Source organism: Semicossyphus pulcher, unplaced genomic scaffold (genome assembly GCF_022749685.1).
Source record: "Semicossyphus pulcher isolate SPU_LCO1_2020_fin unplaced genomic scaffold, fSemPul1.0.p SCAF_15, whole genome shotgun sequence".
Lineage (NCBI taxonomy): Eukaryota > Metazoa > Chordata > Actinopteri > Labriformes > Labridae > Semicossyphus > Semicossyphus pulcher.
The window spans coordinates 7,509,031-7,523,689 of record NW_027211659.1 but is presented as its reverse complement, the minus strand read 5'-3'; the positions used below and the strand labels follow the sequence as shown (position 1 = coordinate 7,523,689).

Below are 14,659 nucleotides of genomic sequence, written 5' to 3'. Positions count from 1 at the left end.
CAGGCTTTTTTATGGCTGCACTTTTACGACTGTGTGTGAACTTTGTGGTTTGAAAAGGCAGCCCGAGAACAGCATGTGCCCTTGAAGACGCTCGTGGTGGATAATAGTGGCGAAAAACGTGTTAAATGCGCGAGCGTGTCCTCTATCTGTGACTTTAAGTCTGGCCAGGGACTCATGAATCGGTGTTTCTCTTATAAACCACAAAAAATCCGCGCACCACGATGTAGAAGGAGCTGCGCTCTGGGAGGTCATGGTGATCCAACCATCTGCTGTTGCAATCACACACTGACAAACACACACACACGTATTCAGGGCAAGTTCACGTGTGCGCACAAACACACCTTCAGCACACATTTAGCCAAATATACACGCTCTGCCCTCAAAACACACACACACACACACACAGCGCTGACACACATTTCTGAAAGGGTTGCCTGCCAGCGCACGAGTTGCTTCCACACACAGTCACTCACAAACGGCGCGTGCACTCTCAGTCGGCATGGCTCAGATTGCAGGAAGCTCTTTGCACGCAGCTCAGTCCACAGCAGCCGGTACTAATCAGCACAATCCACCTGCAGATCGTTATGGATCGCTTACTGCAACTCGCACACAGACACACACACATTCACGGAGACTTGTCTGAACACTCACTTGCACGCACAGGCTCGGACGTGTGCACGAGGACAATCAGTAGATCGGTACTTGAACGTACACCCTTGAAAAAACTCACTTATGATGCTGATTATGCGATGTTCACGTTAGTTCGGAACTCTCATGTGTTTATGAGGACTTATTGTGTATTTATGATAATCAATAGTGCCCTTTTAATGAGCATATCAACTGTTTTAAATACATTCTATAATCTAATATTAATCGCAAAAACTCTTAGGTTCATGCAAGGACTTGAAATAGCTCTGATACGGGCCACCATTTTTCCCTCCGTATCACATAAATACGATATCACACGCTCGCAAGCACGAGCATGCGCAGGGGGGGGGGGACACGCACACTCATGCACCCCCACCGGTGTTGTAGGGCTAACCGGTTCCCCACAGGCGCGCCACGCTGCGTTAGCGCGGCCTCACCGGGGATAATTACAGCCTGGCGCGGCAGGGCGAGCGTGGCCGCGAGCCAAACACTGCTGCTGCTGCTGCTGCTGCTGCTCGCGAGGAGAGCGAGAGCGAGAGAAAGAGAGAGAGAGATTATTGGAGCAGTGAGAGACCTATGGATTAAGCCCTAATCAATAGGCTGCTAAATTCATCGATGCAATCAATCAGTGGGCTCGTGACACAGAATAACCAATGCGATCAATCACACTTGTCTTAGCGCGACCTTGGGGATCATAAGCGCCGATCGCTTCTTCTTTCCAAAAAACGCACGAGCAGAAACGTCTTTTTTTTATAAAGAGAATAAAGATTAAAACCTTCAAACGAAGCTTATCTGAGAGGAAGGAGAAGCGGTGGCGGCTCTCAGCGCAGCACAAGAAAGATCTCCCCCTCCTTCTCCTCCTTCCCTCCCTCCTCCCCCTCCTTCTCTCTCGTCTGTCGGCCTCTGTCGAGTTCCGCTCATAACCTCGCCACCCACCCTCCCAGTTCCCCGCCTCTCCCTGCTTTCCGCTGCTGGCGAGGAGCGCGCACATACATACACACACACACACACACACACACACACACACACACACACACACACACACACACACACACACACACAGAGAGAGAGAGGGAGACACACACCCTCCTCTTTATAGCTCTCTCGCTCTGACACGCACCCACAAGCATTCACGCACGCGCGCACACACACACACACACACACACACACACACACACACACACACACACACACACACACACACACACACAGATGACACACAGGCAGGCAGCGTCAATAAAAAGCCCAGCGCTGTGAGAGGCCGCCGGCACTCCACTCCCCCCTCCTGCCACTGCGATTAGCGGAGGCTGGCTGGCTGGGGAGAGGCGCCCCTCTGTTATCTGGGGCGGTGGCAGCCTGTGTGTGTGTGTGTGTGTGTATATGTGTGTGTGTTGAGAGAGTGAGAGCGAGCGAGCGAGCGAGCGAGGGTAGAGGGAGAGATTAGTTTAACTCTTTCGGGGCCGGATCGCAGCGCAGGAAAAGCTCCGCGCTGCTCCGGCACTCCGCTCAGAGAGACGCAGCAGCAGCAGCACGACCGAGCTGTTAGAGACAGGATGCAGGAACACAGGGGCTGAAACACACCGTATATACGAATATAAACAGGGGCAGAACCACAAAGGTCATGCCCTATGATATATTTGAGGAAATTAGGGGTTATTTTTCAAAACAAGCATATAAAACATGCTGATTTTGATATTTCCAGACTACATTTTTAATGGTTTATGGGTAAAAATGTAGTCCGTTTCCTCCACAACAGTGACAGGTATTTTTTAAGCAAAAGTGACAAAAGATTTTTCTCTAAACATGGGAAGATTTGCTGCTTTTTTTCTCTTATATAACACTACATAACGTGCAAAATTAGGGCAAATTAAACATCTGCACGGGCAAACTTGGCTTTCGGGGGAGTGTGATGCGCGAGACGTTTAGAATAATTAGGTGACTAAAAACGTCTCAGGTGGGCGGGGGGTTTCTGCAGGGGGAATTTGGCCTCACTCGGTGTATCTTGTCTCTGAATGTCTGTGAATGGCTGCTTCAACAGTGCAACAGGGACTTTAACGATAGACAAACAAGTATTTCTGCAAACATTTGTTTACATTGAACACAACTCAGATTTTGTCAGTTTGGGATGTACATTAAAGTATAAAGGGGCTCTTTTTAGACTTATTAGATACTGAAAGTTAAAACGTCTCATTTATTCAAATGACTCTCAGACTGAATGTCATGTTGGTCTCAGGAGAGAAGAAACAGCCGTGAAACCACTAAGATACTTCGTTCATGTCTTTTATTTCAGGTCACTAAATGAATATGAAGTTGAGCTGTTACTGTGTTTGTATGAACACTGGTGATTGATTAACCTGTTTGGTGGGACCCCGAGGGGGGAAAAACACGCTCATGAGCACGTATCCTTCTGACACGGGGCCCCTCAAAGAGTGAGTGACACGTGGTGAACATGGAGCTTCTGGGGCAAGAAAACGAGCCTTTGTGAAAATAGAAAGAAGCTATATATGTGTGTGTGTGTGTGTGTGTTCTTTTTTTAACACAATCCAAAAATACATGTTATTAAAACCATGTATGGCTGATTGTTACTGACGTTTCGATGTGTCTTTACATGTGGATTTTTGTTTTTAAATTTGTACGTTATTAAATAGTAATGACTTTATTGGGAACCAATGGGCTTACAGTGCTGCGTAGAGGTTCACAAACACATGGAGGGTTTTGGTTTTTCATGGGCAAGACACACATAGCCTATATAAGCACCAGCTGTCAGCTGAAAGTCAACTTTTCCCGCCAACTATCCTGTAGCTTTTTTAAGTCGTCACCATCTTTTTCACTACGTCATTAACCTTGTGAAGGGTTTTTGTTGAAGATCAAGCTAAGGTTAGCGGCCGCTCAGCTCAATGAAATCCTGCTGAAGAGCATCAGAGCAACACAAATTTTTGTTTTTGGTCTTTATTATTTACGGAGAGGACAGTGGATAGTGTTGGAAACGGGGTAAGAGAGAATGGGGGATGACAGGCAGCAAGCGGCCGCCACATCGAGGTCTGTTGCCTCTTTGCGCGGGCCACCGATTTAGCCGCTGAGCTAAACCGACACCCCCTGCTACACTGATTTTAAACTATAAACAGTTTTACTTACTTACTGTTTAAAGGATTTCTCTGTAGATGATTCAGCTCCCGGTAAAAACTTTGTATAAGTCAAAGGAACCCTTGGCTAGAAACAAGGTGAGGACCCAACAACAAGCTAGCTCAGCTCTTAGCCCTCCTCACATCCTGTGTCACCTGAAGAAGAGCGTTGGAGAAACTCTGACTTGAACTGCTCTATTCAGTGTTTTTACCGTTTATTATCTTCTTTAGAAGAGCAGGAGACTTCTGTGGATAATTCTGCTCCCTGTAAGAACCCTGTGAATGACAAACACTTGAAGGTCATTTGGAGACTTTGCGAAGTTTACAACCTGCCCTGTTGTTGCTCCTTTAAGGCTCTGTCGACAATGACGCAGCTAAAACTACGTTATCCTTACGCCGCAAACTGAGCTCAAACTTGAAACTATCATTTAAAATGAACTTTAGTGCGATTCAAGAACCTTCCTACAACAGAGCATATAGAGCTTCACTTCAATACCGACAGCCTTGAGCAAATTAAGCTAATTAAAACATTTGCTGTAAAGGGCTACACACAAGCTCGAGTCAATTATTTATACTTTAAAGACATCATTCATGCAGCCTGTAATCTCCCCATTAACCTTCTCCTGCCTTGTATTTACTGTAAGCGGAGTTTAGGAGGGGTTCTCCACCGCACAGTAAATACTGCTGCGGCTCTAATAAACAGCAGCGAGGCTCCCGGTGGAAGCTGCGCAGCACCGAGGCGACAAAAACAGCCCTGAGGCCTGCAGCCTCGCTTTCGCTCCGAGGTGACCGCGCGCGCGCTTGTTTTTCAGCGTCTGAGCTGCTGTTTCTGTCGCCTCTCTCTCTCTCTTATCTCTCCCTCCCCTCCCTTTTCCTCACCTCTCTCCTTTTCCGTGCGTCACAGCTAGGTCATGGCCGGACTCCAACAATGGCTCCGGTTTCTCGAGCCGCATGCACGTGCGCACACACAAACACACACACACAGAGGCACCAGGAGCACACAAACACAGATCTGACAAATGATAGGGTGGCGAGGCGAGGCGAGCTAATAGTAGGCAGTGCGCCTGCCGACATGCCCGTGGGCCGCGGGTGTTAAATTGTATCCAATTACGGCGCATGCGACGATATGAGGGGGGGATAATAATTCTTCTTGCGTGACAGGGAGATTCGCTTATTTCCCGGGCTCTTTATGCGGAGGGGGTGCGGGGCTCGAGACGTTCAAGAGGCTGCTGTGGGAGAGCTGCGGAGGTGTGTGGAGGAAAAGTGTGGTTTTCTGGAGGACATGGAGCGCATATTTCATTAATCAAAATCCAGTTAACCAGATTTGGAGACATGGAAAGGGGCCAGCAGGGTCCGAGAAATAATTAATATCCATTATTTAAGCAGCCAAGGTGTAAAAGATGTCTTAAGGCACACACACACACACACACACACACATAAGGACACACACACACTTCACAGGAGGCAGATGAGGGAATGAGGGATCGCATCAATGTGAAAATGAAATAAACACGCCCAGTCTCAGCTTTGTTATGAAATGTCTCTCCTGCTCATTTATTTGATGGAGTGCACAGTCAAGTAAAAGCAGCAACAGTGCCAAGAGTGTGTGTGTGTAAGTGTGTGTGTAATAGAGTTGTGAACCGCAAACTAAAGTTGCACTCTGGTGTCGTTGACGCCCTGCAGAAACACCTGAAGGGTTAGAAAGGGTCAAGTGTCAGTTCACAAGTTCGCCCTGTCAGAGAGGAAGCTGACAGGCGGCAGCACGTACGCACACAGCGATGAAAACCACCTCAATGTGTGCAGAACCACACGGACAGAGGTTGAATCTAAAGTGACTCCTTTATCCGCCAATCACACCTCGGCTTTGTCCCCTAGGTGCCAAAGACGAGGCCCGAGAGATGATGAACATCGGAGGCTGTTGCTATGCCGTGGGTACCGTGCGTGTGTCATCTTTTCCAACCTGTTTTGACAAGAGGGATAGAGTGTGTTTGCGTCCTTGTGTGTGTGTGTGTGTGTGTGTGTGTGGGAGTGTATTTGACTAATAACATGTTCTTTTAGTTGCTCGTAAGGCTCAGCTCGACTTGTCGCTTGAGAGCAGCAGGTTCGGACCAGTTTGTCTTCATATTTCAGTCCAAGGCACGTACAAAAATAGAGTGTACACTTAAATATATAGAGTACATTGATCTGTTATAAATACAGTATAACAAACAAATGTAATATTTCATAAAAAATACAAAAGACAACCTCTTAAAGGAAAATTGTGCGAACATCAGTAAAACCATATGTAAAGAGAATAAAGAGAAAATAAATACTGCCTGAGGAAGGAGAGACTCGCTCGCTCGTGCTTTGGGACCTATTTTTCCCACCAAGTCCTCCTCTCTGTGTAAACCCCCCCCCCTCCTCTATCTCCACTGTTCCCCACCCTCCCCGCATATAGGCAAGAAAATCGCTCAGTACCCGGACCAATCTCGGCGTAGATGCTTTCACATCTGACGCACAAGGCCTGCTTTTCACCTCATCCCCCTGCAGAGAAGTGAAAAGGTAATTGCTGCGCATGCTAACACTAACACCTTGTTGTGACTGCCTTTCAGCACTCTTTGTGTGTTTTTCTTTCTTTTTCTAATATGGCAAAACTCTGCAGAATGCAGGAGTCAAGAAGGCAGTGCAGAGTGTTAACCTTTTTAAGACGTTTAGGATGCTGCGGATACCTTTTACATTCGGATTTTTAGAGCTGCTCCTCTGTGGTGGTAGTATTGCAGGGAGCACTACGCTGCTCAGTATGTGTGTGTGTGTCTTTAGGATATTAAATAGTAAAGGATGGGGATTAATAATGGAACCTGACAGCTCATCTCCGGCTTCTATCTGCCTGACTGTCCCCCCCCCAATCTTCCCTCCTCTTCCCTCCCTACCTCTCTTCTTCCTCCTTCTCAGTTTCTAATCCGCTGCGTTTCTCTCTGAAGCTCTGACCCTCCTCCGTGCTCCTTTTGTCTCTCCCTTCCTCTCCTCCCTCTCTCTCAGGGCCCTCTGTCTTTCAGGGTCATGTCAGGGGAGTAGAAGAGCACGTTGGTGTCATCGTCGTCGTCATCGCTGAGGTCGACCAGGTCAGCCTGCGTGTAGCGCACCGCCCCGGGGTGGTACTCTCCGATGCGAGTCCTGTCACACAGCCGCGACTGCAGAGCCAGCTAGAACACAGACACACACAGAGGCTAAAATTAACGCACACTCTTTGTACTGGTGTGAGGAGTATTTTCACACTAAGCCGGCTTTATTGTAAGATACATCTTTTTCTCTACGTTCTGGCGATCCACACACGCTAAGCTGCTGTTTTACACTCTTGATAACTGTCTCCTTGAGTGATAAATGTGAAAACGCTGGTAGCTTCTGTTACTCAACGTTCAGACTTAAACATTCGAGGCTCATTGTGAACTGAACCTCCTACAAGTGGTCACATTTAAGACTTAAAAAAACAACCAAAACATGTGGAGAAATGTTCAGCTTTATGCTAATGTCCTCTGACAAACAAGACATCGTGGATACACCCAATCATTAACGCTTGTTCTGATTCCCTCGGGAAACTCAAGCGGAGCCGTTTTCATTTTTCACTCCACTCAGCGACATAAAAGTCCCACGCTTCAAACAAAAAAGCAGGAAGAGCTGATTGTCACGTTGAACGGCACTCGATATGTTTTAACTTTAAGGAACTACCGGGACTTTAACGAGATAAATTAAGTGTGGAAATACGTCGCTCAAACATCATGCAGCAGGATGTCGGAAAAAGGTGTCGTTTACAGGCTTAATGCTGAACAAGCTCGCGAGCCTCAGGGTTGTATGAAGCACAAGAGAGTGTGCTTCTTTCAGACCAGTAAGGGATCAGTTTATTCAGACAGAGGGGATCATGAGATGGTTAAATAGCTTCAGAGAGCACCTTCCACCTCACCTTTTGGACTCTGATTGGGGGGCTGTGTTTGTCAGGTTAGCAGGATGAGCTTCTCTCTCTTTTGTCTCAATTGCGCTGCTTATTCAACTCCTGTCTAATCGAATTAAAATGTTTTTTGGATTTCTATAGAAAAGGTGTGGACAGTAACTGTTACCTGAGATTTTTTGTGGCATCACCTGGACCATTTTTCATGCAAGTTGAGCTGAAACAAAAAGCTGACGATAGAACCCTCCAGACCACCGATTGGTCGGAGAGAATCATCACACTTAAGACACAAGACAATAAATCTGAGCATCCCTTTCAAGTTGAGTTGAGCTGTCCAGGCATCAAAATTGTAAAAAAAAAAAAAGAAAGAGATCTGAGGGGCAAATATTCTCAAAACTAGAAGGTTCCTAGTTTGAATCCTGGTTTGGACGTAGGTGTGGAGTTTGCCTCTTCTCCTTGTGCATGTGTGGGTTCCCTCTGAGTGCAAGACATGCTCGTTAGGTTCATTGGTGACACTAAAATTGCCCGTAGGTGTGAGTGTGAGCGTGAGCGTGAAAGGTTGTCTGTTTCTGAAGCCGCTTTCCCAATGGTCAAAAAACCCGCTAACACCTGGCTTTTTTGCTTAATGGGAAAGGCTACAATCGGTATTTAGACCCGGGTAATTATCGCCTCGGCTCCAATCGGCATTGATGGGAACAGAAAACCCGGGTCGACGCGCTAATCTCCGCCCCCTTTCCGGCACGATGCTGTGCTCCGTCGGTAGCTTCTGCGACTCTTCGTCATCTCAGCTGCAAATTCCGCCCGTCTCCGTCCGAGCACCGCTTGAACATCATTCCAAATTTCTCTGCGCCGAGTTTGACAAACAGACTGAATGAGTAATAGATACAATAAAGACCTAACCACCGTAACATCTTCACTGTTCACTAACCCTGTCTCCGGTGCGTTTGTGACGTCAGACGGTGATGCAGCAGAAAAGAGACCGACAGGAGTATACTCAACCGGTAACGGGAAAAGAGACAATCAGCATCTATAAGCGGGTCTCAAAAACACAGCGGACACAGTTTAATACGAAACCTACCTTACACAGCTAAAGTTCATTGATTAAATGATGTCACCTAAAGTTGCTGCCAGTGTTTGTGTCGCGGTGACGACACAATCACAGGCGACACATGGCTGTTTCACGCTGTGTCGCTATCGCGCTCGGCTAAGAACCCCGGCTCTAGAATAAACTCGAGCAAAGCCAAAACCTTGCTGCGAGGCATAACTCATACACTCATACATATGTGAGTGCAGCACAAAGAATGTCTGCGCCATCATCCCCATATTTAAATCTATGTACCGGCACATTTGAAGTCTAACTGACAGGCAGGTTGCCAAGAAGAAATATACACTTTATTTATCCCAGAGGGGGAATTTTATCTTTTTTCACTCTGTTTTTACAAACATGCTACAAACAGGATCCCATGGACATGCAGTAATGGAGCGATGTCAGAGCGAGGGGGCTGCGCATGGACATGGTGCCTTGCTCAAGGACACCTCGACGGAGCTTAGGAAAGGAACTGGCACCTCTCCAGTTACCAGCCCCAATTCCACACTTGAACCGGTGCCCAAGCCAAGTCCCTACAGACTGTGCTACCATCTACTCCGTCACAGGTCATTCTTAACATAACCAGATCCTGCTTCTACTTTGTAGGCGAGGACGGGGCATTAGGGCTCAGTGGAGTACACTGACGCCTTTAACGGTTCATAGATATGAATCAGTATATTGATTCAACAATCTAATTATCTTCATTAGTATAAATGTAAGTGATTGTATCAAACAGGCCTCTGATATCATCTCACATTAACTAAGCCACTACATTGAATCAAATCACACTTTGGATAACGATACAAAAGTTGCTGTTTTCCCCAAAAATCGGTATAAAATCCAACTGAGAGACAAACATTGTAAAAAGTAAAACAAAATAGTGACTTCAAACGGTTTAAAAACACGGAGCAGGTGATCAAAGAGAGCAAGAGAGGGCAGGATGTTTAAACTTTAACCAGCCGAGTATCTGCATGACGGCTGGTATCCACAGGTTTGATGTTAACCGCCTGAAATAGGACGATAAAGAAGCGATCTTTATAAAAAACAACCTGAGCACACACTCACTGTTCTCACACATAAACAACAGCCTCTAAATCTGGTGCCCGAGTGCGGGCATAGTCTAAGATTTCAGCCATACAGAGACATATGAGGACTGGGAGCAGCTCTTTTCCCCCGGCGTGCACACTCGCACACACGCCCGAAGAAGAAGCGAGAGGTGAGCTCATTGCGGAGCCACAGGCGGTTCAGCTGTACGGCTAGAATGCAGATCAATATCGAGGGAAGGAAAGAGAGGAAGAGGGGGAGAGGAAGAGAGAGAGAGACAGCGCACACAGGTGGGAGGGAGATGCTACACAAAGGAGAGCGGCTGAAATCACGTAAGAGAGATGAATTCCAGAGATGCTGTAACGAGGTACAGGGAACAGACGAGCATACAGCGCAGGGAGGAGGAGATGGAGATACGCAGAAGAGAGAGAGAGGGAGGAGGAGGAGAGAGGCAGATGAGACGGAAGAGACAACGGAGGAGATAGGAGGCAGAGAGACAGCAGAACGTTTATGAGCATACAAGGAACAAGAATATGCCGGCGATAAAGGAAAAGGTTTAATTATTACAAAGGCTAAGTTTGTGTTTTAGTAGCACTAAGACATACATATATAAGAAGTACATATTTTGAGTATCTGTACTTATGACTTTCACTCCACTACATTTGAGAGACAAATATCGTACTTTTGACTCCGCTACATTTCTATGAATGTTCTCGTTACTCGCTGCTTTGCTCTGAAGTCAGCTGATTAATTTTCTTAAAATCCGAAAGACGGTAAAGTGTGTTCGTGTAGCTCAGCGAGTGGTTTGTCTAAGTGGTGTTGCCGTACCTGTACCTCGCGTGTCTCTGTGGTTGAACGTAGAGCAAACGCAGAGCAAACGTCACTCAGATCAGACGGTTCATTTAGAGGTGGTAATGACGGCAGAGAAGGATCTCCACCTGAGCAGCCATGGCCTTAACTTCAGCCATGTTTGAGGTTTTTGAAATGAAGAATGATTCGCTGGTAGTTTGAATACTTAAGTATTTCTAAAAGCAAGTACTCCAGTACTTTAACTCAAGTAATAATTGGTCTGAGCAACTTTCACTTGTATTGAAGTAGTTTTTGTCCAGGAGTATCTTTACTTTGACTCAAGTAATGAGTGTACTTTGTCCACCACTGCTGACAGGTAAGCTAAGTGGTCTTAAAAAAGAACAGTGTTAGGGAGTACAAATCTTTTGTTACCTGAAAAAGTTTACTGCAACAATTTGAGAACATATCACAGTCTTCTGCCCGAAACAGAATAATGAAATGTGCTCTTTTCTCGTACCACAAGTTGATCTTTGAATTCTGGACTCAAAGGACTCTACTGTAACTTTACTCATCAACATCAAATTCATGTTAGCTGATTTCTTGTTGGTAATTGAGGGTGTTATATTTGCACAAATATATTGGTATCCCGTCACGTATACATCCTACCGATGTCACCAATGGCATGGATTTATTTCTGCCTCTGAATGGGGGCGTGAAGTGTGAGAATCAAGAGTCGACCTGACATCTTTTCCGACATCCAAAAAATGCAGTGATTTTACAGCGAGGTTATTTTTGCAGACTGACTGTGCAGCTACATCACATCATCCAACTTTGTTGCTTTTTGTGTGAATGTTGCTCGGTACAAAGTTACATCCCCATTTTTTGTCCCACAAATCTACAAAGCTTAAACTGTTTTCCAGCCGGTCGGACAAAATTCGGACATCTGAAACAAGGCTACTGGTGCAGGTCTTTTTACATTAAAGTAACAATCTCTAATTTTTCATTTAAATAAATGTCTTTTAAGTCACTATCTATCACCGAATGAGTAAACACAATGAAACTGATGAAAGCCTTTGCATTTTTAGTCTATCGTATTTTTATGGACTGGGTGTTTGTGGCGACATTCACGGAAAAAATCACAAGTGGCGCCCAGTTAGTGACGCGTTTTCCATCACCCAGCAGTGGTTGGTCTGTCAGAGAGGGTAGGCGGAGCTAAGCGGCTGCACTTCCGGTTTCTGTAAGCATTGCGAGTAAACAGTAATCTACTATGGCTGAACAAACAAATAAAAGATCGACAGACACAACAAAAATAAGTGAAACGCTCAGATGAAAGTCTACAAACGAAAGTGAGGAAAATCAAGAGTTAGAACCATGACAAAGGGAGCCAGCGTTAGACGTCTGGTTAAATGGGAAGAGTGCTCTCAAAATTACTCATCATGGCCAGTGGGAGGCGCTCAAGAGCACAAATCTTCAAATTTGTAGCTTTAAATAGACATTTCAATGTAATCTCCACAGACTAAACCAGGGGTTTAGAGGAGTCTGACACTCTGGGTTCTCCCCCCTTTAGACAAAATGGAGACAGCTGCAACCCACTAACACCACTCCCCTCTTGCTCAGTGAGCTGCTCTGTGAGTGGGGGGGGGCTGTGACCTATATTGTTTACATTTTGGCAAAAGTTAAAAGCGAGCCTGATAAGTTATTTACAGTTCTTGCTTGTAAGACAAGTATCACTGGATTACTCTGATACTCGAGAAACCCTAAAAAGAAGATGAATCTGAGGAAAGTCCTGAAGCTGTAACGAACATGTTTTTGTTGTTTAACCTGCTTTATGGATGTTTGCTCATGAGGAACATCAGATAATAATATCTTTGGAAGGTGAAAGTCACACTGAATCTAAAAATATGAGTATCACTTGTCCGTGTGTTCAGATTGGACTGAGTTATGACTCCTACAAGTCTAGCCTCAGTACTTTAATTGGCTCCGGGAGCTGCTGCCGTAACTGCTGACTGTGTTGATGAGCAGGCAAAGTCAGCCGGCTAAACTACAATAACTACCTCCTTATTGGTTTTACAACACCAGCATGCATCTGTCCTTTTCACTCCACGCTGTATCCATGCCTCAGCTCTCCCTCGCTCGCAGATGGAAAACCTTTGGACTTGATGAGGCCAACTTAAAAGTGGTGCAGTGTGGGTTTGTTGGCGGGCCTGTTGTTTCCTAATTCACTAACACAAGTCTCTGAGTCATATTGTACAGTGAATTCACATGATACTTCACTTTGATCTCACAACACAAGCTTTTAAGTCATCACATCCAAAATGCTCCCAAGTTCTTGCCTTCACTGAAGATGTATGTCATTCACAGCTCCACATTTTACTGCACCAATGTTGCAAGGAAAAACGCACACAGTTATCAACCATGTACATGGAATCTATCAGAATTGAGGTTCTGATAAAGATTCCAGTACTAATATTGACCTCCGTAACGACCTAAAATATAGGATTGGGTAACGGCAAATACACCAATCAATGCACCAATCAGATAACGTAACTAATAAGCCCCCCCCCAGGTACGTTTTTGTGCGATAATGAACAACAACAGCTCGGTGCCAGCAAAAACTTTAATGTTAGTCAAAGCTAGCAAAAGGTCAGCAATCTGTGTCTTTTTCGCCAGTTTTATGTTCATACTAGGGATAGCTCAGTTTTTACCGGCGCTTGGGCGTAATGCAGAACAACCGACAGACGGTGGCTGTAGCGCATCTGAAACATAGACTGTATAAAAAGATGGACGACATAACAGCTCCCTAAAAGTGAAGCCAAAACCTCTCTAGCGCCCCCTGCTGACTGGCTGCAGTATAGGTCGTAAAGCCCGCCTCCTCCATGTTAACAGATGGGACATGAGTCAAACTATAAAATCAAAATACACGCCAAATAAATGTTTCTCAAACATGGTTTCTGTCATTATAGTTAGTTATTATCATGCTTATTCACGTCCAAGTGTTAATTTTTCTGACAAGTTTATTTTTAATTAGTTATTTGATGCTGTCAAAAGGATGATTGACAGCTCTGTTGACCAATCCGGCTCCTGCAGCCGATCTGTTCCAGATTAGCAGAGTAGAGGAGGAACAACGAGAGGAGACGTAACTAAGTTATCATATCTGTGAACGTTAACTTCAGACCAACATAAGAAGTTGTTCTGCTGTTAAATATGCCAACGTGCAGGATCCTTGCTGTTTTTTCAAGTTAAGTGTGTGTTTTGGTTAGTGGAAGTGGCTAGGGCCGATTCACCCGCCAATCTCTCTGGAGTCTCTGGCTCCAAATGGCGTCACCATGGCAAGATGGCAGCGCCTATCACAGGGGCTATTTTGGCATCACTTTCGTTCAATGGGAGCAGATGGAGACGCGTTGTTCATCTATATATACAGTCATTGATCCGAAAGCTGGTCGCTAACTGCCATTAAAAAACAAAACAAAAGAAAGCATTAGTGCCACATGCCGGTAAAACGGGTGTGGCGCTGTGAGATTCGGAACCAGAGAAAAATGCAGAGACTTCTGCAGCCGTCAAAAAGATCTGTGTCGAAAAATAAACGAAAACGAGTGCAAACTTTGCCAGGTAAAACTTGCATTTCATAAGTCTACAACAACTATGCACAGCATGGACCCTGGAATGCATTTAGAATAGGTAGGGCCCAGACCCACCCCCTCAAACCCCCCCTTCCACAAAGCAGAAAACCAAACACAAACCCACACATGCAGCCACCACACAGCTGAGCCGCTGCTATTGTTAATATTACAGATAACACATTATTTGGATAATAATTAATAGATTCGATCTTAAACTATACAATTTAAAGTGAATTGTCAGGGAGGGAAGCAAGTAGGTTTGGTGACTAATTCTATCACGTGTCTTTTTTATCCGTCAAAAAGATCGTCATCCACGATAGATTAATTGACTGGACCGTCTCCCCTCACGCTCTGTCTCTCCCGTACCTGGAGCAGCGTCTCCACACATGCTCGTCACAGAAACCTTTGAATAATTCTCGCATCTTTC

General features: G+C 45.5%; 1 protein-coding gene across 1 annotated transcript in view; it reads right to left on the bottom strand.

The window, feature by feature from the left end:
* Window positions 1–6,207: 6,207 nt before the first annotated feature.
* Window positions 6,208–14,659, bottom strand: part of LOC138592753 (cyclic AMP receptor-like protein A) — a 53,660-nt gene continuing 45,208 nt past the window's right edge. The window contains exon 11 of the mRNA XM_069663623.1: window positions 6,208–6,952. Coding sequence (XP_069519724.1) covers window positions 6,785–6,952 — 168 coding nt within the window. The 3' untranslated portion in view covers window positions 6,208–6,784. The remainder of the gene's footprint in view (window positions 6,953–14,659) is intronic.